At 38.2% G+C, this 25490-nt stretch overlaps 1 protein-coding gene across 8 annotated transcripts in view; it reads right to left on the bottom strand.

Annotated features, from left to right (window-relative positions):
- The window catches only part of PTPN4 (protein tyrosine phosphatase non-receptor type 4), a 217401-nt gene that overhangs the window by 15087 nt on the left and 176824 nt on the right, over positions 1–25490 (bottom strand). For all 8 annotated transcript variants that reach the window (XM_060625472.2, XM_060625474.2, XM_060625476.2 and 5 more), the window contains 7 exons: positions 23601–23760; positions 19682–19765; positions 19532–19588; positions 13500–13656; positions 2795–2961; positions 1946–2036; positions 1799–1860 (listed from right to left, as the gene is read on the bottom strand). In XM_060625472.2, the coding sequence (XP_060481455.1) occupies positions 1799–1860; positions 1946–2036; positions 2795–2961; positions 13500–13656; positions 19532–19588; positions 19682–19765; positions 23601–23760 (778 nt within the window). The remainder of the gene's footprint in view (positions 1–1798; positions 1861–1945; positions 2037–2794; positions 2962–13499; positions 13657–19531; positions 19589–19681; positions 19766–23600; positions 23761–25490) is intronic.

Here is a 25490-nt window from a genome sequence, read left to right as displayed (position 1 = left end):
CATGACCTGAGCCAAAGTTGGACGCCCAACCAACTGAGCCACCCAGGTGCCCCTCTTTTTTAATTTAAAAAAAATTTGTATTTATTTTTGAGGGGGCGGGCAGAGAGGCAGAAAGAGAGGGAGAGAGAGAGAATCCCAAGCAGGCTCTGCACTGTCAGCACAAAGCCCGATGCAGGGCTTGAACTCATAAACCATGAGATCATGATCTGAGCTGAAACCAAGAGTCAGACACTTAAACTGACCGAGTCACCTAGGAACCCCTCTAATTTCTAAAATATCCAGAGACACTCTATAAATAACACACAAATGTACATGCAGAAGTCTTTGTTTTCTGTAAGACATAAAATGTGGCTTACAATGTTGTTCTGTGTATCTTGTTTCTTTTTCCACTTTATCATTGAGATCATGTCAGATTAGTACATAAAACTTCATTCTTTTTAATGGCTCTACTGTATAAATATACCATAATTTATTTAACAAACATTTAAGTTGCTGCTAATGTATTTGTTCCCATAAGCAAGACTGCACTGAGTTATTTTTATAAACCTTTTTGTTAGTTACCTCTCCAAAGAGGTTGTACCTATTTATACTTCCACCAACAACGTATCAGGGATGCTTTTTCCCTGAGAGTCTCTTTAATATACTGCTGATCCCTCACACACAATTTTGAAACTCCCAGTGCTCTGAAGTGTAAGTTTGTCCTTTGTTTGGTACATCTGACCTAAGTTGGACTCATTTGACAACAATATCTGACCTGAGTTAATCTAAGATTATTTACAGTCTTTAGGAGTACCACTCAGTGGGAATATCCATGTTTCCCATTGAGTATCAACGCATTGATTACAGGGTAATGTCACATAGTCTACTAGGGATGTTACTTATTACAGTATTTGGTATAGGCACTGAATAAACTTTCAAAAATCCAAAAAATTACGAATCCCAAAGTCTATTTGGCCCCAAGATTTCAGATAAGGGATACAGACTTGTATATGATATTATCACACTTTTTGATATTTCAATCTAATCGGTGAAAAATAGTAATCCCTTGCAGTTTTGATTTGTACTTTTCTTTCTGTGAGTTTAGATGAGTGTCTAAACTTAGAAAAAATTTTCCCTCTCTGATTTTAAATAATTCTCATACATTTCCTCCAAGTAGTTTCACCATTCCATTTTTACATTTATATTTTCATATATTTAAAATATGGTATACAAAAAGTGAGGAAGTAGGTGAAGTATTTATAGATAAAAAATATTTCTGAACTATTCTATTCCACTGCTCTATATGCATGTTAATATACCAGTACCAAACTATTTTTGGTAAGGTTTATTTATTTTGAGAGAGAGTGTGAGCGAACACGTGCACAAGTGGGGGAAGGGCTGACAGAGAGGGAGAGAGAGAATCCCAGGCAGGTGCCCCAGTATCAAATTATTTTTTAACATTTGTATTTTAATATTTTTCAATACCTGAAACTGTTAATATTCTCTCAAATATAAAAGGAACCTCAAAGTTTAGGGATGCCTGGGTGGCTCAGTTGGTTAAGTGCCTGACTCTTGATTTTGGCTCAGGTCATGATCTCATGGTTTGTGAGTTTGAGCCCCGCATCGGGCTCTGGGCTGATAGCACAGTTGGGATCCTCTCTCTGTCTCCTTCTCTTTCTGTCCCTCCCCCCGCCGCCGGCCTCATGCACACTCTCTTTCTCTCTCTCAAAATAAATAAATATTTGGGGGGAAAAAATGAACCACAAAATTATAGTCCGTCTTATTCCGAATGACAAAGGCACAATAAAAATAAACTTACGTTTATATAATTTGCATTGATATAGTCTTCATTACCCTTTAAAATGACCCGTGTAGCATCATCTGAAAAAAATTTAAAAGAAAGAACGTTTTAATAAAGCTATGCTACAAAGATTGAACTTAATAAACAGAGATAGTAGATACTTACAAGGCGAAATATCTCTGTATCTATTTTTGGAAATATTCTGAGGTAATTTGGCACAAGACATTGTCATTCCAGGTTTTTTCCGATATAGTTGCTTTAAAAAAAAAAAAAAAAAGAGCTTAAGATGAGTTCAGCAAGCCATTAAGAGGTTCTGTTTTGTTTTTCAGACTTATTTCTATGCAAAAAACAAACAGGTTTTCTTCCTTAGGATATCTCAACCGTACAATGATGTATGTACCTTAGGCTAGTAGGGTATTGAACCAAATTTGCAAAGCTGAATTCTGTGCAATTTCTCATGAGACTTATATACCATTTTCATTTAGTTTGGAGATGTTTACACAGTATATGAACCAAGAACTTCTCAAAAGAAAAACTGACCTACCCTAAATGATTTACAGTAACAAATGGTTTATAGTCAATCATCAATAACACATACTTTAGAACAACAAATATTAATGATGACCAATTAGACAGACAAAAAGTAGAGAAGGATTAAATATGACTAGGTACAAAAATTCTTTTTCTTTAACTCAGAATTTTTAGCTCCACCATAGACTATCTTTACCTGTTACCTTTCATGAAAAGAGCTATATAATTACAGGAAAAAATTTAGTTTGAAGACATACGCATAAAATCTCCTTATTCTTCTCTTTTAACAGATTATTATGTCACCACAGCTAGCATTTTGCAAGAAATGTTTAAAACTATGGATTTTAGAACATTTTTTAAGTCAATTATTTCTCAGAATATCATTTTAGTTTATACATTATAAATGATAGATTAGGTAGTTAGGAAACCATGAAATTAATTTAAAAATATGGCCCAACATCCTTTCCATACAATAGTACTTACATCAAATTGCGTCAGGACTGTTCCAGTGATAAGCCCCTCAGCTAGCTGGATCATTGACTCCCGCAGGGAATGGTCATCCTGATGGACGCTATCTAGTGGGGCTTTCTCAGGAATGTACTGGAAGTCTGGTTCATTTTCTAGCTTTTCTTCCACTACATCATATACAGCTAAAAAAAAGCCACAAAAAAAAAAAAAAAAAAAAAAAAAGCCACATGGAAATCTTAATGAATTGGCAAGAATTTACCAGATGTGTTCTTTAATTTTGTGTCAGGAAAAAGAATTCATCAGATCTCAGTCCGGTGCCACTGCATAAGGGACAGAGAGTGGCTGTGAAGTTGAACCTTGTTGTACCTTTAGGGAAAAGAAATGTTCCCGGGCATACTGCTGAAAATGCCTGTAACTTCAAGAGGAGCTGCCAAGATAGCAGCTCAGAACAGACCTGCCCTTAAATTGTGGGGCCTAGAACAAAAGTAGAAACAGGGACCTATATACTATACACCCATATATGAGACGATACAAATAACTTGAATAGAGTGCTAAACAAAATTCGTTCTATCCTCTTTCCTTGAAACATCTACAAAACCTAGGAGGGCAGAATCCACTGTCACAATAGAAGGAAGAGAACCAGAACCTAGACTCTGGCCTGGAGCCCACCCTACTTCTTTTCCTACCCTAAGCTCCATTCTTAGCTTGGGGGCCTATGAACATATGTGTGAACATACCAGCCCATATGAAGCTTGTTCTCCACTCCTCTGCAAATTGCTGCCTCTTAGCTATCCTGCTGGCCCAGTGGTACATATACCATGTGATCTATCCCAGGGAGAATGGACCTAGGGAAAATGGCCACACTGTAAGTGGCATCAGAGCTATATGGACAGAGAACTAAAGGTTAAAAAGAAGTGTCTAGAAAAGAAGGCACAGTCATAGGTGATAGACTGGTATGCCCCCCCTGGTCCTGCAAAATCCTAACCCCCACAGACAAGGGCAAAGCTGAAAGAGAGCCAGAGTAGAACCAAGCTAGTGGCTTCTTTTACCCATGCCTAACAGGTCTGGTTCCTGTTCAGATGTGTGCACTTCTGAGAAGAAAAAATTTCTGAAATAAGGAATGAAAAGAAAAAAAAAATATGAATGTATTCTAAGAAGAAATGAAATCTAAAGGGGGGAAAACCTACAAAAACAAGTTGTTTGTCTTTCTGGTATTTTTTATAAACATAGTTTTAAATTTTGATGTTATTTTAAATAAAAAGGGACATGACAGAGTCATGCTGAAAGTAAATACAAGTCCCAGTCTAGATTTTGACAATAAAACAACAGAAAGGTCTTTTACCAAGAACTAAGCCATAGATGGTTTCCTCTCCTATTTTATTTTATTTTTTGTTTTGTTTTGTTTTTATGTTTATTTATTTTTGAGAGAGAGATAGAGTGTGAGCAGGGGAGGAGCAGAGAGAGAGAGACACACACACAGATCCAAAACAGGCTCCCAGCTCTGAGCTGTCAGCACAGAGCCCGATGTGGGGCTCAAACTCATGAATGATGAAATCATGACCTGAGCCGAAGTCGGACGCCCAACCAACTGAGCCACCCATGCACCCCGTTCCTCTCTTAAAGTATGAATGAAGTGATTTAGAATTGCAAAAAGGCTATGACTTTCCCATTAAATGGAATTTTGTTAATATTCTGGTTCTATACAAGTCATGAAATTTGTAAGCAGATAACTGAATATCTTGGTGTCAAAGTGTCTTCAACTATAAAATAAAGATAATTCACGTATCTCACTGGCTGGCTGCAAAGATTAACAGAGAATATATAAAATAGCCCAGGTGCAGAACTTACTATTAAGTTCTTTAGGAGCTGTTATCAAGAGAAAACACAACAAGCAAAACTGAGGAAATATTATTATTCTTAGTATAAAATTTAAGTTGCATTATGTGACAGAAAATGCCTAGTAATGAATCACCTAAATATCAGGACTAAATGCATGTGTTCCTTGAAAAGTCAAAATAGAATGTTCTGTTGAAGTCCTCTGAATTTTCTTAGAAAGCCAATTCTAGACAATGAATGCAAAAAACAAAGTGGACAAGAATGAAAATGCCTGTTTGTACCCAAGAGACAAAATGAGTGTTTTGTATATCTTTTTCTTTTCTTTTTTTTTTTATTTTTGTATTTTTCTTTTTTAAAGAAACTCTCATGGAAAACTCTGCAGGGTTGGGTGTGGTGGTGGTGATAGGGGAACGGGTCGAGTTCTAACTACATTTTACTTCTTTATGGTAAATATTCAACAACTGGTAGCAAGGCATTAACCAACAATTACTCTTGTGGCTAAAACTGTGGTTAATGATGAACTGTTCAGAACAAAACTAGAATATTTATAATGCTGGGATACAGGCATATAAGAATTTTTCTCAGAGGAGACTGATAAAGTGTAGCAGGCACTTGAAACAGTGCAATAAACTGAAGAAAGGAGGAGGGTTTCTTGCCAAAAAACTTAAGGAAGGGGGATTTAATTTATTCTGCATTAAATTTATTCTGCATAGCACAAAGGGACAGAATTAGGAACAAAGAGACTGAAAGAAGACAGATTTTTAGTTCAATTAATAGTTCAAGCTACCCAAAGGGAAAATGAACTGCTTCAGGAGCCACTGAATGCCACACACTGGCAGGATGATTTTGAGGCTATCGTAGAGGAAACTCAAACCATCAGCAAAGGAGCTAGAGAGTATGGTATTAAGATTTCTCTAAACCTGGAACTGTGGTTATGAATTAACAAGCCAGCTGTCCAGACAAGGAGATGACATGATTAGGCTAGTGGCATTGTCCGCCACAAACACAGACAGGATTTTTCAAAATGCTCTAACTGTAGCTTGTTACAGAGTTTTCTAAAAGTGGTTCAAAACGGGCTCTTGAGTTAAGATGGCAGAGTAGTATGGGGACCCTGAGCTTGTCTCGTCCCTGAAATGCAGGTGGATCAGTATCAAGCCATTTTGAACACCTAGGAAATTGATCTGCAGACGAACGCAACAATCTGCATAATATGAGCCGTAGAACTTGGCAGGTATATGGTGTGGAGAGGTGAACTGGGGGAGAGAAAAGCTGCAGAGCCACTGTGGGTAGAAAGCGATCTTTGTGGACAGAAGACAGAGAGAGAAAGGGGGAGAATACAGTGCTTAGGGATTGCACAAGCAAAGTACTGTTCCTGACAGTAGCTGGAAAGAAAAAGAGAGAGTGAAAACACTCGCAGGGGACTGGACAAAAAAAAAAAAAAAAAATCTGTTGCCCAAAACCACTGATGGGGAGAAAGGAGAGGATTTTAATACCACCACTGTTCTATAAACAGTGGAGTGCAGAGTCTGATGGTCTGAAGCTCAGGGCCTGGCGGTGCTCTGGTGAGGAAGCAGGGTGAATCTTCAGGAGCAGGCAGCACAGTCTGAGGGGTCCATGTGCCACACAGGGAGAAGCGGTTCACCTGATTGAAGTGCATTTGGTAGAGGCCATACAACCTTCCCTTGGGCCAACCAGGTTTACTGATATTGGAACAAAGACGCCAGAGGTCACCAAAACCTGGCGTCGGCTGTGTGTTGTGATTTACCGTAAACCCTGAGACTCTGCTGCTGTGCAAATGTTTTCTGGGATGAGCTGGTACCTGGCCATTGCTCGGTGAGACCCTCCCCCAGAGAGTCTAAGCAGATCCAAGCTGCTGGGGGTCTCCAAAGTGTGGGATTTTGAAACACTGCACCATCTGAGATAAAACCCTGGAGGGAGGTTACCACCTGGCAGGCAAACAGCTTAGACATGGTCAACGTAGAGGAAGGGAGCAGACAGAAGCCTGAGACAAAGAAGGGGTGCTGGTGTGCAGGTTGGTGACGGCACAAAGTTTCTGTGCTAGAGACTAAGGAGTTGGGTTAGGCCATTTGCAATTTTTGTTCGTGCACTTCCATGGATCGACCCCACTAAGCTGAGCAGCGCCACCAAGTGGAGAATGGAGCCGTTACACCAAGCACCAACCACCTGTGCCATCCAGGCATATCCCCCAGAAGACCAGCACACATCCTTTCCACCTGCTTATTAGTCTACGGACTATAGTGTGCTGTAAAGTTTCAGATCTACAGGAAAATGAATGTAATATCATTTGGGTCTTGTTCTGTTGGCTGGTTCATTTATTTGTTTTCATTGTTTCTGCTTTTCCTTATGTTGTTTTGTTTTTTTCTCTCTTTTCTTTCTTTCTTGGATACAGAAAGAGCAAATTCTTCCTTATTTTTTTAAAATTTTTATTCTATTTTATTATTTAAAAAAAATTAAAAATTTTTCCCTTTCTCTTTATTACCTATTCTATCAAGCTTCTCTCAAGAAACAGACCGAAACACACGTAAGATCTAAATTTTGATTTTTTTGGTTTCATTTTAAATCTTTACTTTATTAATTTTTTTCTTCCTCCAAAATGACAAGATGGAGGAATTCACCCCAGAAGAAAGAACACGAAGAAATGATTACCAGAGATTTAATCAACGCAGATGTAAGTAAGATGTCTGAATAGAATTTAAAACCACAATTTTATTACTAGCTGGGGTTGAAAAATGCATAGAAGACACAAGAGAATTCCTTTCTGCAGAGATTAAAGAACTAAAATCTAATCAGGCAAAAATTAAAAATGCTATAAACTGAGATGTAATCTTGAATGGATGCCGTCATGGCAAGGATGGATAAAGCAGAGCAGCAAAACAGCGTTACAGAAAATAAAATTATAGAAAATAATGAAGTAAAAAAAAAAGAGGGAAACAAAGGCAAAAAGATTGCAATACGAGACTTAGAGAACTCAGTGACTTATTAAAAAGTAACAACATTGGAATCATAGAAGTCCCAAAAGATGAAGAGAGAGAAAAGGGGGCAGAAAGTATTATGTGAGCAAATTATAGTGGAAAACTTTTCCTAATCTGAGAAAGGACACAGACATCAAAATCTGAGAAGCACAGAGGACTCTGATTAGATTCAACAAAAATCAACCATCACCAAGGCATATCATAGTTAAATTCACAAAATACACAGACAAGAAAAGAATTATGAAACAAACAAGGGAAAAAAGTCCTTAACCTACAAGAGAAGATAGATCAGGTTTGCAGCAGATATGTCCACAGAAACTTGGCAGGCCAGAAAGGAGTGGCAGGATGGATTCAACGTGCTTCATCAGAAAAATATGCAGCCAAGAACTCTTTATCCAGCAAGGCTGTGATTCAAAATAGAAGGAAAGATAAAGAGTTTCCCAGACAAACAAAAACTAAAGGAGTTCATGACCACCAAACCAGCCCTGCAGGAAATTTTAAGGGGACTCTTTGAGTGAAGGAAAAACAAGACCAAAAGCAACAAAGACTAGAAAGGACCAGAGAACATCACCAGAAACACCAACTCTACATGCAACACAATGGCACTAAATTCATATATTTCAATAATCACTCTAAATGTAAATGGACTAAATGCTTCAATCAAAAGACACAGGTTATCAGAATGGATAATAAAACAAGACTACCTACATGCTGCCTTCAAGAGACTGATTTTAGACCTAAAGACACCTGCAGAATGAAATTAAGGGGATGGAGAAACATCTATCGTGCTAATGGATGTCAAAACAAAGACTGTAACAAGAAATGAAAAAGGGCATTATATCATAATTAAGGTGTCTATCAACATCGCACTTACAGCAATGGACAGATCACTGAAGCAGAAAATCAACAAGGAAACAATGGCTTTGAATGACACACTGGACCGGATGGACTTAACAGATAATATTCAGAATATTTCATCCTGAAGCAGCAGAATACCCATTCTTTTCGAGTGCACATGGAACATTCTCCAGAACAGATTACATACTGGGTCACAAATAAGCCTTCAACAAGTACAAAATGATCAATATCATACCACGCGTATTTTGGGATGACAACACTATGAAACCTGAAACAACCACAAGAAAAAAATTTGGAAAGACCATGAATACTGGGAGATTAAAGAACATCGTACTAAAGAATGAATGGGAGAGAGGGGGAGCCTGGGTGACTCAGTTGATTAAGCATCCAACTTCAGCTCACGTCATGATCTCGTGAGTTGTTGAGTTTGGCCCCACTTTGGGCTCTGTGCTGACAGCTCAGAGCCAGGAGCCTGCTTCAGATTCTGTGTCTCCCTCTCTGCCCCTCTTCCACTCAGGCTCTATCTCTCTCCCTCTCAAAAATAAATAAATATTAAAATTTAAAAAAGGGGGGCACCTGGTGGCTCAGTCGGTTGGGCATCTGATTTCAGCTCAGGTCATGATCTCACAGTCCATGGGTTCGAGCCCCGCATTGGGCTCTGTGCTGTCAGGTCAGAGCCTGGAGCTTGCTTTGGATTCTGTGTCTCCCTCTCTCTCTCTGCCCCTCCCCCCATTCATACTTTGTCTCTATCAAAAAATGAATAAACGTTAAAAATTTTTTTTAATTAAAAAAAGAAAGGAACAAATGGGTTAACAAAGAAATTAAAGAAGAAATTAAGAAGTACATAGAAGCCAATGAAAATGAGAACAAAAGTGTCCAAAACCTCTGTGAGACAGCAAAGGCAATCTTAAGAGGGAAGTACATAGCAATCCAAGCCTTCCTAAAGAAGGGGGAATGTCTCAAATACACAGCCTAATCATACACCTCTAAAGGAGCTGGAAAACAAATAGCAAATAAAGCCTAAAACCCAAAGAAGGGAAATGATAAAGAGCAGAAACCAAGGATATCGAAATAAAAACAAAAAACAGTACAATAGATTAATGAAAGCAGGAGCTGGCTCTTTGAAAGAATTAACAAAATTGATAAATCCCTAGCCAGATTTATCAAAAAGAGGGAAAGGACCCAAATAAAATCATGAACAAAAGAGGACAGATCACAACTGACACCACAGAAATACAAATAATAAGAGAATATTATGAGCAATTATATGCCAACAAATTGGGCAATCTGGAAAAAATGGACAAATTGCTAGAAACATATAAAGTAGAAACAGGAAAAGATAAAATTTTAACAGACCCATAACCATAAGGAAATTCAATCAGTCATCAAAAATCTCCCAAAAAACAAGAGTCCAGGGCCAGATGGCTTTCCAGGGGAATTCTACCAAACATTTAAAGAAGAGTTAATACCAATCTTTTGAAGGTGTTCGAAAGAAAAGAAAGAAAAGAAAGAAAGAAAGAAAGAAAGAAAGAAAGAAAGAAAGAAAGAAAGAAAGAAATGGAAGGAAAACTTCCAAACTCATTCTATGAGGCCAGCATTACCTTAATTCCAAAACCAAAGACCCCACTAAAAAGGAGAACTACAAACCAAACCAATTTCCCTGATGAATACGGATGCGAAAATTCTCAACAAGTTACTAGCAAACTGAATGCAACAATACATTAAAAGAATTACTCAAGTGGGATTTATTCCTGGGCTATAGGCCTGGTCCAAAATACACAAATCAATCAACATGATACATCACATTAATAAAAGAAAGGATAAGAACCACATGATCCTCTCAATAGGTGCAGAAAAAGTATTTGACAAAATACAGCATCCTTTCTTTTTAAAAGTCCTCAAGAAAGTAGGGATGGAAGGAACATACCTGAAGATCATAAAGGCCATGTACGAAAGACCCACAGCTAATATCATACTTGATCGAGAAAAACTGAGAGCTTTCCCCTTAAGGTCAGGAACACGACAGGGATGTCCACTCTCACTACTATTATTCAACATAGAATTGGAAGTCCTAGCCTCAGGAATCAGACAAAAAGAAATAAAAGGCATCCAAATTGGCAGGAAGTCAAACTTTTCACTCTTGGTAGACGACATGACACTCTACATGGAAAAACCTGAAAGACTCCACCAAAAAACTACTAGAACTGATATGTGAATTCAGCAAAGGTGTAGAATATAAAGTCAATATATAGAAATCGGTTGTATTTCTATACACCAATAATGAAGCAACAGAAAGAGAAATCAAGGAATCAATCGCATTTACAATGACACTGAAAATAATAAAATACCTAGGTATAAACGTAACCAAAGAGGTGAAAGATCTGTATGCTGAAAACTATAGAAACCTTATGAAAGAAACTGAAGAAGACACAAAGAAATGGAAAAACATTTCATGCTCGTGGATTGGAAGACCAAGTATTATTAAAATGTTGATGACACCCAAAGCAATCTACATTCAACGCAATCCTTACCAAAAACTAGCATTCTTCACAAAGCTACAATAAACAATTCTAAATTTGTATGGAACCAGAAGACTCCAAATAGCAAAGTAACATTGAAAAAGAAAAACAAAACTGGAGGCATCACAATTCCAGACTTCAAGCTGTATTACAAAGCTGTGATCATCAAGACAGTATGGTATCAGCACAAAAATAGATCAATGGAAAAGAAGGGAGAACCCAGAAATGGACACACTAATGATTGGGCAACTAATCTTTGACAAAGCAGGAAAGAATATCTAATGAAAAAAACACAGTGTCTTCACCAAATGGTGTTGGGAAAACTTGACAGCGACATGGCAAAAGACCTGGACCATTTCTTACACCATATACAAAAATAAACTCAAAAGAGATGAAAGACCTAAGTGTGAGACAGGAAACCGTCAAAATTCTAGAGGACAAACAGGCAGCAACTTCTTCATAGATGTCTCCAGAGGCAAGGAAAATGAAAACAAAAATGAACTACTGGGACCTCATCAAGATAAAAAGCTTCTGCACAGTGAAGGAAACAATCAACAAAACTAAAAGACAAGCAACCAAATGGGAGAAGATATTTGCAAATGACATATTGGATAAAGGGTTAGTATCCAAACTCTATAAAGAACTTACCAAATTCAACTTGCTGCCGCCCCAGAATAATCCAGTTAAGAAATGGACAGAAGACATGAATAGACACTTTTCCAAAGAAGACATCCAGATGGCTAACAGACACACGAAAAGATGTTCAACATCACTCATCACCAGGGAAATACATATCTAAACCACAATGAGATACCACCTCACACTGGTCAGAACGGCTAAAATTAACAACTCAGGAAACAACAGATGTTGGCAAGGATGTGGAGAAAGGGGAACCCTTTTGCACTATTGCTGGGAATGCAAACTGGTGCAGCCACTATGAAAAATAGTACGGAGGGTCCTCAAAAAATTAAAACTAGAACTACCCCAAGACCCAGTAATTGCACTAGTAGGTATGTACCCAAAGGATACAAAAACACTGATTTGAAGGGGCACATTCACCCCAATGTTTATAGCAACACAATCAACAATAGCCAAATTATGGAAAGAGCCCAAATGTCCATCGACTGACGAATGGATAAAGAACATGTGGTGTGTACGTGTCTGGGTGTGTATAATGGAATATTAGTGATCAAAAAGAATTAAATCTTGCCATTTGCAACAATGTGGAGGGAACTAGAATGTATTATGCTAAGCGAAATAAGTCATTCAGAGAAATAAATATATGATTTCACTCATATGTAGAATTTAAGAAACAAAACAGATGAACACAGGAGAAGGGAAGGAAAAATAAGATAAAAACAGAGAGGGAGACAAACCAGAAGAGACTCTTAAATAGAAAGAACAAATTGAGGGTTGCTGGGAGGGTGTGGGGTGCGAGGATGGGCTAAATGGGTGATGGGCATTAAGGAGGGCACTTGTTGGGATGAGCAATGGGTGTTACATTTAAGTGATGAATCACTAAATTCTACTTGTGAAACCATTACTACACTGTATGTTAACTAACTTGGATTTAAAAACTAACTTGGATTTACTTTTAAAAAAAGTAAATAAAAGTGGTTCAAAATATACTCATTTATTTAACAAGTATTTACTGTGTACCGACCACTACTAGGGCAACTGAGGGAAGAGGGAGGCCTTTTTAGCTATGGTAGTCAGAAGAGAAGGATTTTCTGGGGAAGACATCTGAGCAGAGACCTGAATGAAGATATAAATCATAGAAAAATCAAGAAGAGCATCTTAGGCAGAAGGAATTTTTATTTATTTATTTTTTTCAATATATGAAATTTATTGTCAAATTGGTTTCCATACAACACCCAGTGCTCATCCCAAAAGGTGCCCTCCTCAATACCCATCACCCACCCTCCCCTCCCTCCCACCCCCCCATCAACCCTCAGTTCGTTCTCAGTTTTTACGAGTCTCTTATGCTTTGGCTCTCTTCCTCTCTAACCTCTTTTTTTTCTTTCCTTCCCCTCCCCCATAGACTTCTGTTAAGTTTCTCAAGATCCACCTAAGAGTGAAACCATATGGTATCTGTCTTTCTCTGTATGACTTATTTCCCTTAGCATAACACTCTCCAGTTCCATCCACGTTGCTACAAAGGGCCATATTTCATTCTTTCTCATTGCCACGTAGTACTCCATTGTGTATATAAACCACAATTTCTTTATCCATTCATCAGTTGATGGACATTTAAGCTCTTTCCATAATTTGGCTATTGTTGAGAGTGGGCAGAAGGAATTTTTAAAAAGCCAGCACAGAACAGAGGAGAGTGAGCAAGGCTGTGTGGTAGACAAGGGGCCAAGAACTGAATCCTACCACAAGTGTGAATGCAAGCCACTTTGAGCAGTAAACTATCACGGCATGATTTGTTTTTTAAAAGCCCGCTCTGGTTGCTGCGTCTAGTAACAAAAGTAAGAAACAATAAAAATATCCAGTGCTACATAGAGTACTCACCATTAGGTCGAACCAGAAGTACGAGTTCCCCAGAATGTCTCTCGCAGCTAGCTTTAATAAATAGGACAACTTGATCATGGGTATGTTCTGCAATGTCCCGACCGTTGATCAGTACAACTTGGTCCCCTTCATTCAATCGAGGGACACAGAGGTCAGCCTGTAATGTAACATAAATAAAGTTTCAGGTGTGTACATGGCTTTCTGAAAGTAAAGCACAGGAATTTATTTTTATAGACACTACGGCAGGAGAACAAAAACTATATGTAGACCGGCATCCATCCATTTACTCATCTGTTTGCAAGAAGTAGAAATCTGGCTTTCCCATGAAGCTACTACCTTTTTTTTCTTTTTCTTTTCAACAACTTCTTCCTTGATGTCCTATTATACGCCTAGATACACAGATAAGACTATGCCTCAAGGTGCATAGATACAGGCAGCCCTCACTTTGCATGGTCCAGATACGTACAAATTTGTCACCACAGTACAGTTAGATAACACCCGTCTCCCAAAAAGGTTCAGATTGCAGTTGCCACGATGCATTAATTAAATAATTGCATAACGTACGAACTTGGCTACTAGCTTGTGAGTCCACAAATCACGACATAAGTAACAGACACACATCACAATCAGTGACCTATCACACATCGCTTCTTTCAAAGTCTGTTGGTGATGTGCATCTGTTATTCGGTTCACGCAGGGACAGCAAAGCAGGTACTTGTGTCACCTCCATGTCTCCCAGTGATAAACCCACGTAAATATAAAGCAGGAACTAGCCAGAAAAGTTAAAAATGCAACAAAGAAACAAAAGAGTGATAGTGCTGGAAGCAAAATGCAAATCAAATATCAACCACTGACAGTGGAAATGCTGCTGCTGCGGCTACTGTTAGCCTCTAGGCATGCAGTGAAAGGAATTCAGTGAAGGCAGACTTATCAACATAAATGACGAAAGTGGCTGTGATGAGAAAGATGAAAATGTCCTAGAGGAGGTGAGGCTGGCAAAAAAGTTCTCACTAAAGGTATATTTCATAACACTGAAAATGCACAGGATGAATGCTAGAAGTGAATACAAATTTAGAAAGGATTAGGACAATTTGCCAAAGAAAGAAAAATGCTCACTCTTGTATTTTAAGTTACACGACAATAAGGGAAACAAGTTTCAACATAGTTGTGGTAAGTTTCCATCAGAAAATAGAATGCTTTCTTTATATTTCTCAGTGTTTCTGATAGTTTGAATTAGAGGATAATAAAGCACTATTAGTTTTATTATTTTTTCATCTCCCTATATATTTATAAGAGAAACTAAGAAAATTTCAATTATTTGATAAAAAGTTTAAAGGTCCTAGAAATCACCATAACTTTTCCCACTGATTATCAAGATCGCTTTACACAGTGTCAGCTTGCATGGTCGTTTTTATGGTTCTGCACTACAGTGCGAAGTGACAGCGGCCTGCATTTTACTGAGAAAACAAAGAGGTAATTAGGCAAAAAGAGGCAAGCACAAGTATGGACAGCATGCTCCAGGAACACAGCAATGCGAACAGATGGGCGTCAAGTCTGAAGGATGATAGGTCGGACAGAGAAGGAAATGACATGGTCGGATCTCACAAAAAAGGGACTGAAGAAATGAAAGCACTACTAGTCAAATTCATAATAATAAAAAAGTCAATAAAATCCAACAAGGTACTGTCACTAGTGGCAAGAGCAAAAGTTCTTCCTTTGCTGCTTACAAAGTGTGTGATTTTAAACACATGAAACTCTGGAAATGGAGCAGGTATCTGCTCTAATTATTTCACAGATTTGTAAAGACAGAAATGTGATGACTCAATGCAGAGCATTACAATCTAGAAAATGCAAGTTCAGAAGTAATGACCATTCTCTCTAGTCGCTCCTTTCTCTACTTCTCACAGTGGAGATGACATTCATATACTCCCTCTGTGCACTAGCACTGTGATCCTTTTGTGTGCCAATATGGTCCCTAGTTTTTGTAAATGCCTCTGTGGTACCCGAAGAGTGGTGAACTGCTCCATATCAATGGTACTGGGAGAAATGTAATGGGCTAGAGCAAAGGGTTACCCTCTTACCTTATTTGTGGACAGTACAGCTGGCAGGAAAGAGGCGGCAGTCCATGTGGTAGGAAGAGAATAGCTATGCATTTCTCTTACTGTACCTTGAATACATCCACTGATATTTCCAGTTCAGAGACTGAGGCTAATGGGGTAGTTAATCAATATGCTAGAACATGCAGAGATTAATTTTTTTGAACCCATTATCACTGACAGAAACTCTCTCATACTTAATCTGCCTTTTGTCGGGTTTATTTATAAATTTCTATTTTCTTTTTTTTTTTTTTTTTTTTTTTTTTTGTGGAAGCTGAAGCTGCATTTTATTTATCTATTTGCATTCTGATCTGGAAAGTCTAGATAAACTACATACTTATTTATTCATTTTTAAACGTTTATTTGTTTTGAGTCAGGGGCGGGGCAGGGAGGAGCAGAGAGAGAGGGAGAGAGAATCCCAAGCAGGCCCCACACTGTCAGTGCAGAGCCTGATGCAGGGCTTGATCTCACAAACTGTGAGATCATGACCTAAGCCACAATCAAGAGTCAGGATGCTTAACCGACTGAGACACTCAGGCACCCCAATAAACTACATATTTAAACGAATTTTGTTGGAGCATCAATTGCTGGCTCAAAGATAATCAGACAGAAAGAAAAACATGGTTTTAATTGGGAATTATTTTAACCATTTCAGAAGGTGTCCAATATAAAAAATAACATTAAAATATTTGAAGTCCTGTTCTTTTCCCCCAATCACCTAAAATGATGTTTCCAACTGGAACACTGTGATGGTCTCTAAGAAGATAATATAAAAATGATAAGTTTCTATTGTTCTAACTTCAGCCAATATATTTTTTAAGGCTTCCTTCTGGAAACCGCTTTCTTCCTCCCTTAACTGTTATTATGCTTCGCTGGTTTTGTTTTTTCCATCCACCTTTCTTGTCTCTCATTCTCTGCCTTTGGGGAACTTTTGTGTCTTCTCTTATCTTTTAAATGTGGTGTTTTCTAACTGCGACTTTTTTTAAATTTTAAAGGTAGGCTCTCCACGAGATGTGGGGCTTGAACTCATGACCTGAGATCAAGAGTCACACGCCCTACTGACTGAGCTAGTGAGGTGTCCTTCAGCCAATATTTATGGGACATAGCTCTACACGGCAGATAGGGAAAATTATCAATAATTTGTATAGCCTAAAAAGAAAATTTAGAGTCACAGAATTTTGTTCAGAAATAAACCTGTCTATATGATGTTCCCTGAACACCTCTGACTTAATTGAAAATGATCCACAGTCACTGCTCAGGAAAATTAGTATTTCTTTTATGTTATTCAGTTACTATTACAACTGGTGGATAAATAAAAAAAGATGTATTATCTTTTCTAATTACAAGAGCAACACATTCTCATTATCATGATTCAGACAACTAAAGAGAAGAATACAAAACAAAGTGATAAATACCAATAACTCCACTACCCAGATGAAAAGCTATTAGCATTTTGAATACGTTTCCAAACTTTTTAAATTTTTAAAAAATGTTTATTTATTTTTGAGAGACAGAGAGACAGAGTGTGGGCAGGGGAGGGGCAGAAAGAGAGGGAGACACAGAATCCGAAGCAGGCTCCAGCCTCCGAGCTGTCAGCACAGAGCCTGACATGGGGCTCGAACCCATGAACCACAAGATCATGACCTGAGCTGAGTCAGACACTCAACCAACTAAGCCACCCAGGCACCCCTATTTCCCAAAATTTTAAAGCACTAACTCACATTTAAAAAAACTGGATCAAACATACACGGGGAGCAATAATACACATTTTCTATGACACCATTTTATGAACCTATTTCCATACTTATATAGAACTACATCATCTATCATTTCAACAGCTGTAAAGCAGCACGTAATTTATTTCACCAACTTCAATGATGTACGTTTTACCACCACCCCAATCTTTATTATAAACAATATTACAATGAATTTCCTTGCATATCCTTTGTTCCCTAGTCCAACTGCTTCATTACCGGCAACTGCTAGAAGTGGAATCATCACGTCAAAAGATATATATTTGACTTAAAAAAATTTTAGTTAAAATTTTTGTTTTTAGTAAAGTTCACATCACACAGCTTGAAGAAATGACTAAGTCTACGAGATTACTAAGGCAAGCAACCATTTCTTGTGTTCCTCTGTACATCCTGCTCCCCCACCCCAGGCAACTTCTTTCAACACTTTAGCTACATCTTTTGTATCCATTTCAGTATCTCCAAATAACATCCTGATTTTGTTTTTCTTTAGTTTTCTATTTTAGATGTTACCTACAGATGAGAATTTAACAATCTTTCATCTCTGCATCTGCAGTCTGTCCTAAACATACATATTTCCCATTATATATATATATATATATATATATATATATATATATATATATACACACACACACACACACTAATAAATAATTTTGGACTATTTCCCCCATCTTTGTCCCCGGCCTTCACATGAATAGGTTCAAGAGGCATTTTATATATCATATCTCTGGCCTGTCCCCACTGACCCCAAGTGATGTGTTGAAAAGACGACATCTGATACAAGCTGGATCTATAAAGGACTTACTTCCCAGAAGTCTGTAAACTGGACTGAGAGGTTTAATCACTCTGGGTTACTAAACTGGTAATATATAAACCTACAAGTTACCAGTAGCCCACCACATAAACTAAGAATGGTGGTAGCTATACAGTTTCTCTTTCGTACAGAGTCAGGGTCATAATCATATTTGAAAGGAGAGTATGTGGTGGGAATGTTACAGGACTAACTTGAAGCTGCTACTAAGTACACGGTCTTTATTCAGCCTGTATTTTATTTAGAGGAACTAGACAGATGAGGCTGATTCCCTACACAAACCGGTTTGCAGTGGGAGAGAAGAATGGAGCATAAAAAGAAACAGAGGTGAAAAATAGAGTCCTGATATTTATTTTAAAGTTTTGGGTTTTTTCCCCTCCAGGTCTGACCGCATTCCTATCTTTGGGTTTTGTGAGGTACTACTATAGCTACAGGACACATTTTGTATTTATGCATAAGCCAGTGGTATTCCAGAGTATCCTGTTATTTGCAACCAACAAAGTCCTTAACAACCAGAACCAAAGGTATGCATTGTGATATCCCTGATCAATCTTGACTGTGACCATCAAATCAATTATAAGGTTGCTGCGCAGCACCAAAAAAAAAGCCTAACTGGACTCTTTCAGGCTGCTGGTTTATATCCTGTCTGTGGACACAGACAGGTAAATGATAAAAGATGCTGATGGAAAACTCCTTGAAGACCATTTAGGTCAAGTAGGCAACAACAGAAATGGGAAATTGAGGGCAATATTTGCTACATAAAAGAGCAATAAAGAGAACACACCCACAACTCATTAAGAATTGTCCTTGTGATGAGCAGAAAGTTCATGAATCCTGAAGGTGAATTAAGGGAACAGGAGGGTTCATCATAATGGGTACATACAGTGTTTTCTCAACTTCTGTTTACAATGTTTATAATACAAAGTTTAAAAACTGTCCCTATAGGGAAAAAAATCACTACTTATCATATCTATTTAAAGTCAATTTTTAAAACACAAAGTAGGCAAACAGATTATAGGTAAACAATTCTATATGAAAATACCAAACAAAAAAGCAAAACAAATACTATACCTCTGTCTCCATTTTTCTGTTTAAAGCAGTTATTTTGATAGAATCTATTAGCACTTTAGAAACTGTAGTTTCTATAACTGAAAGTTATAAACAGCTTCTTTCCAAAAACATGGATTTAAAAAAACTCTTATACACAGGAAGTTAGAAAACTTCCCAACAACTTAAGAGATTTAGCCAACATTTGATACTTGACAAATTTTCAGAAAAGATTAATTTTTTCCCACTTATTTAAACTAATAAAAATAAAATGAGTACATGTTCTTGAAAATAGGATTTACTTGCAAGATATAGATAACTCACAGGTGTTCCTGGTGCTACTCGGGACACGATCACAGGCATCTTCTGATCATACCCTCCCTTAACAACAGAGCAAATCAGATATCAGTCAAATATTACCAAAATAGACACATCTTAATTTAAAAACTGAGTACAATGTAAATTCTAGATTACCTTCACATTGAATCCAAACCTTCCATTTTCATCAGGTTTCATTCTGATTAGAACAAGATTATCTTGTGGGATACCACCATTAGGCTTAAAGAAAAATAAATAACTTGTAATCTTCCTCACTTATAATCTCTCCTTGAAATGTATACATGAAGTATGCTTTTTGTACATTAATATTATCTACAACATACAAAAAGTCATAACTTAAATTCAAACTTTTAATTCAGGAAACTACATTGTTTTTAAAATTTTTAAAAATATTTATTTTTGAGAGAGAGAGACAAAGAGACAGAATACGAGCAGGGGAGGGGCAGAGAGAGAAAGAGACACAAAATCCAAAGCAGGCTCCAGGTTCTGAGCTGTCAGCACAGAGCCCGATGCGGGGCTCTAACTCATGAACCGTGAGTTCATGACCTGACCTGAAGTTGGACACTTAACCGACTGAGCCACCCAGGAGCCCCAGGAAAGTAAATCCTGATTACTAACTTGCAGTTACACAACTAGATACAGACTCCTTGTCACTGCATGCTAGACTAAGTGCAAGGAGGAACAGGGGCATTATGATTTAAGTTATTAATTGCAATACCCCTAAAACCTGGCTCAAAGCTCTTCACACAACAAGTGTTCATAAGTGTTACAGGAACTCACATTCCTCCCTCTGCTTTTTAAAAACACCTTTATTGGGATACAACTCACACATTATATACACTTCATGCAAAGTGTTTAATTCAATCATTTTTACTATAGCCACAGTGTTGTAGAAACACCACTACCATTTAATTTTAAAATATTTTCAGCCCTGTCACAAAGAGATCCTGTACCTATTAGCGGTCAGTCATTTCCCATCCCTCCACCCCCCCATTCCTTAAGTCCTAGTCAACCATTAATCTATTTTCTGTCTCTTTACATTTGACTATTCTGGACATTTCGTGTACATGGTCAGTTGAAACTGGTTACTTTCACTGAATATGTTTTATGCGTGCTTTCAGGGTAAGTATCTGGCTAATTCTTGCTTATCCTTCAAGACACGGGTCAGAGATGCTCACTTTGGGAAGTCTTCCCTTAACCCTACAGCTGCATTAGTTATTTGTATCTCCTTCCTTATAATCACTTCTAATTATATTACCTTCAAACTGATTTCCCACTTGCTCTAGACCCAGGTCCTATTCCATACTCAAGGATACTGCTATAGCAATTAATTCTCTACTCTCCTACATTATCCATTTTCCCCACCCTTCCAAGAAATACTTTTATGTGTCCCCTTAAAAAAAATGAACTTTCTCTGGACTCCACTTCCCCATCTAGTTACGCCCCATTTGTCTCCTTCCTCTTGCTCTTAAACGTCTTTAAAGAGTTGGCCACATTTGCTGTCTCTATTCCCTCTGATCTCATCCTCTCAGAGTCATGATTTTATCTCCAATGCTCCATCAAAACTGTTCTAATTGAGTCACCAAAGAGTTTCACATTGCTAAATCCAGTGTTCAACTGTCAATCCTTGTCTTGACTTACCAGTAACATCTGACAAAGTTGGCTATTCTCTCTGTGACTTTCTTGCCATTAGTCAGCCGGTGGACTAGTTTTCTTCCTACCTTGCTGTCTGAATCTTCTCAGTGTCCTTTGCTGGTCTTCATCTCCCTAAGGCTTACATTTTGGAGAGCCAAAGACCTCCTAGAACCTCCTATTTAGTTATCGGCACACACTACACTTCCTTGGTGTTTTTTTTTCCTCTCTCGTGATTTTACATACTGTCTACATGCCATCAACCTTCAGTGTTATTATAACCCTAGCTTGGACCTTTCTCTTCAACTCCAGAATCGTATCTGTAAATGGACTTCTAGTAGCCATCTCACACTTATGTCCCAAACTGTACCCCTAATATATCACCCATACCTGCTCTACCTGCAGCCTTTTACTTCTCAGTAAACAGAAACTTCGTAAAACCTTGGTGTTCAGGCCCAAACCTTGCTGTTATCTTGGATTCCTCTTTCTCCAGCACTCCACATCCAATCCCTCAGCATATTACGTTAGTTCTGTTCTAAAACTATCCAGAATACAGCCATGTCTTCCTCCTTCCACTGCTACCATATGGATCCAAATCACCACCGCTTGCCTGGAATACTGCATGACCTCACAACCAGTATCTCTGCTTCTACCCTTTGTCTATTTTCAATACAACAGTCAGACTGACACTGTTTACAACTTAAGTGACATCATGCTGCTCTTCTCCTCACATATGACCTGTCCCTTTTGCTTCGTATCTCACTCAGGGTTAAAAAACACAATCTTTAAAGACTTTGGCTTTCTCCTGTACCTATCTCCTCTTCATTAGCTCATTTTGCTCGAGCCACACTGATTCCCTTGGTGTTCCTTGACCGTATCAGTCATACTCCTGGCTTTGTACCTTCTATTCCCTCAGCTCCCCTGATCTTCCACTAGCTATCTATCTGACTCATCACTGAGTTCATCCCTGGCTTACACCATTTAAAACTGTGGTCCTCTAATCCTGAAATTCTCTAGCCCCTTCCTTCTTTACTATTCTCCCCAGAATGTATACTATCTAACATGCTATATATTTAGATTATTTACCTTGTTTACTGTTTATCTCGCCCTTATCCCCAGAATGTAAGTTCCTTGAAGGTAGAATTTTTGGGTTTTTTTTTTCTATTTTATTCCAATATATCCCCAAAGCCTGTAACAATGCACAATTCTTAATAATATTTGCATAAATGATTAAATAAATTAGGTTGTAGATTATTTAGTAGCGGGGACCATGTCTTGTCTTTATATTCCCACTACCCACCAAAGTACCGAGCTCATAGAAAGACCTCAGTGACTATGAATCGATGAATGAATGTATGAGTGAGTGATACAGGAGAATCACCACACAGGTATCACCAAATGTGTCACTCATTTTTGGTAAGGATTCTGATTGTTTTTGGATGTGCTTGTGGTGGTGAAGCAGTAACTGTGGGAGAACAGAGTGGCTGCTTCGTGCTCTTCAAACTTTAGACATAAGAGGGCTACCACAGAGGCGGTGACCAGGAACTTCTGGCCCTACCAATACCTGCTGCGGGTCCTCCTCTCCCTGTATCTTATTTTATTTCCTGATGTCTCCTCAAGTTTCCTGAAATATACCCATATTTGTCTGTCTTAAAACTTCTTCATGAACACAGTGTATCCCTAAAATTTACTGACAATCTCACTTTTGGTTTATTTACATCTCCTTGAGAAAGCAATGAAAATTCATAAATCAGGAGATTTGAAAAATTTACCATTTTGTTGTGGTAAAAGCATGCCCTCTAAAGGAAAAGCACCAAATGATCCATAAATACATTTTATAGAGCAGAGAGTGATCATAAAATCCAGGGACCTGCACTCAATTTCAAAAGGTTAATGAAAATGATAAAGTCCGTGCACCTGGTGAATGATATAATAAAGTTAGTGATACTTAATGGATTATTAGCATTTCTTCTAAAAGCGAGTGTTTTGCAAGACTGAAATCAACATAAATTTGTCAGGAATTAACTTCTAGAGCAATGAACATTTTAAAAATGAAGATAAGTTGAAATTCCACAATTGGGTCAATCATGGCAAAATTCATGACCAACATATGATGAAAAAAAGAAAGTACAGTAATTTAATTTACAGATAAAACATACCACAGTCTAAAAGAAATTCCATTGCAGATTAAAAAGTTCAAAGGGAGGGTGCCTGGGTGGCTCAGTTGGTTGAGCATCCAACTCTTGATTTCAGCTTGTGTCATGACCCCAGGGTAGTGGGATCAAGCCCTGGGCTGGGCTCCCCACTGAGTGTGGAGTCTACTTAAGATTCTCTCTCTCTTCCTCTCTCCCATACTCTCTCTCTCTGAATTATAAAAGTAAAAATTCAAAGAGATGTGAGAATATCTGAAGTAGGTACTTACAGTAGATTTTTCAGGGGAAGATGGAACATCAAATGTTTCATTAATATGGTTTTCCAGATCTTGTTGAGAATGTGAATAATGAATTTGGTTCCAACTGTTTTTCTTTGATTGTTTGGGTGGTAAAGCTGGAGGCTGCCCATCTCCAGGGGTCTCCTGTGATCTAGATAGGAAAAAAAGAAAAACAAATGAGTATTTTGGAAGTTGTCTCCTAGAACAGTTATTTTAAGTTTATTTATTTATTTGGAGAGAGAGAATGTGCATGTGCAGGGGAGGGACAGGGAGAGAGGGAGAGAGAGAATCCCAATCAGTCTCAACGCTGTCAGTGCAGAGCCCGCCACGGGGTTCGATCCCACAAACTGGGATATCATGATCTGAGCCAAAATCAAGTCAGATGCTTAACCAACTGAGCCACCCAGGCACCCTAGAATTGCTATTTTAAAAGCTAAGGTAAAAAATAACATAACATAACGGTAACATAACAACACAGCTAGAGTCAAGCAACTCAAATATTTACAACATCTAGTAGAAGATAAGCTTGAAATACTGTATTTATTGGGGCACTTGGGTGGCTCAGACAGTGCAGAGCCTGCCTGGGATTCTCTTTGTCTCTGTCTCTGTCTCTGTCTCTCTCTCTCTCAATCTGTTCTTCCCCTGCTTGTGCTCTTTCTCTCTTTTTCAAAATAAATAAATAAACTTCAAAACAAATTTATTTACAAGTGAAATCTTAACTTTGAAGTTTAAGTAGTACATTGAATTTCCTACTTTATCAAATCTGTAAACAATTCTACATAATAATCAAATACACTTTTTAAGTGTATCATGATAAAGATATTTACTAATCCACTGTAGCAATATATACACCTTCCAAAACACTTTTTTAAAATAAGGTTTTCAGTGGAGTCACAGGGGTAGTCAGGGAAAAGGGGAGGCAAAGAGAAATCAGAATTGAGAGTTGAGCCGTTCCACAGATAAAACACCCAATACAATCTAGAGAACTTGTGATTGGCCCAATGTATTTAGATTTTTTTTTTTAATACTTATTTTTGAGAGACAGAGTGTGAGCAGGGGAGGAACAGAAAGAGAGGGAGACACAGAATCCGAAGCAGACTCCAGGCTCTGTCAGCACAGAGCCTGATGCGGGGCTCGAACTCACAAAGTGCGAAATCATGACCTGAGCCAAAGTCAGATGCTTAACTGACTGAGCCACTCAGGCACCCCTGGCCCATTTCTTTAGAAATAAGACACAAGGGGCGCCTGGGTGGCGCAGTCGGTTAAGCGTCCGACTTCAGCCAGGTCACGATCTCGCGGTCCGTGAGTTCGAGCCCCGCGTCAGGCTCTGGGCTGATGGCTCGGAGCCTGGAGCCTGTTTCCGATTCTGTGTCTCCCTCTCTCTCTGCCCCTCCCCCGTTCATGCTCTGTCTCTCTCTGTCCCAAAAATAAATAAAAAACGTTGAAAAAAAAAATTTAAAAAAAAAAAAAAAAAAAAAAAAGGAATAAGACACAATTCATTAAAGTAATGAACTCAATACTACACCAAAGATTGGAATCTGAGTAAGAGTACTGAGCTCACTGAGGAGACAAAACTGGATAAAACATTGTTGGAATATACAATTTAAAAAAACAAAAATTCAATTAACATTAGGGAGCATAAGCTTCAATTTGTGGCAGCAAGAACCGATAAAAAGAGCTAGGAAGGATAGAAGACGCTTCAAGGTAAAAACGGTAGTTTTTAATGTTTGTTTTTGGTGGTGGGGGGGAGGGGGGCGGTGTGTGCACGAGGGAGAGGCAGAGAGAAGGATACAGAGGATCTGAAGCCGGCTGTGCGCAGAGAGCCCAATGCGGAGCTCAAACTCACCAACCATGAGATCATGACTCGAACCAAAGTCGGAC

This window comes from Panthera onca, chromosome C1 (genome assembly GCF_046562875.1).
Source record: "Panthera onca isolate mPanOnc1 chromosome C1, mPanOnc1 haplotype 2, whole genome shotgun sequence".
Classification (NCBI taxonomy): Eukaryota; Metazoa; Chordata; class Mammalia; order Carnivora; family Felidae; genus Panthera; species Panthera onca.
This window is presented reverse-complemented; position numbering and strand designations above follow the sequence as displayed.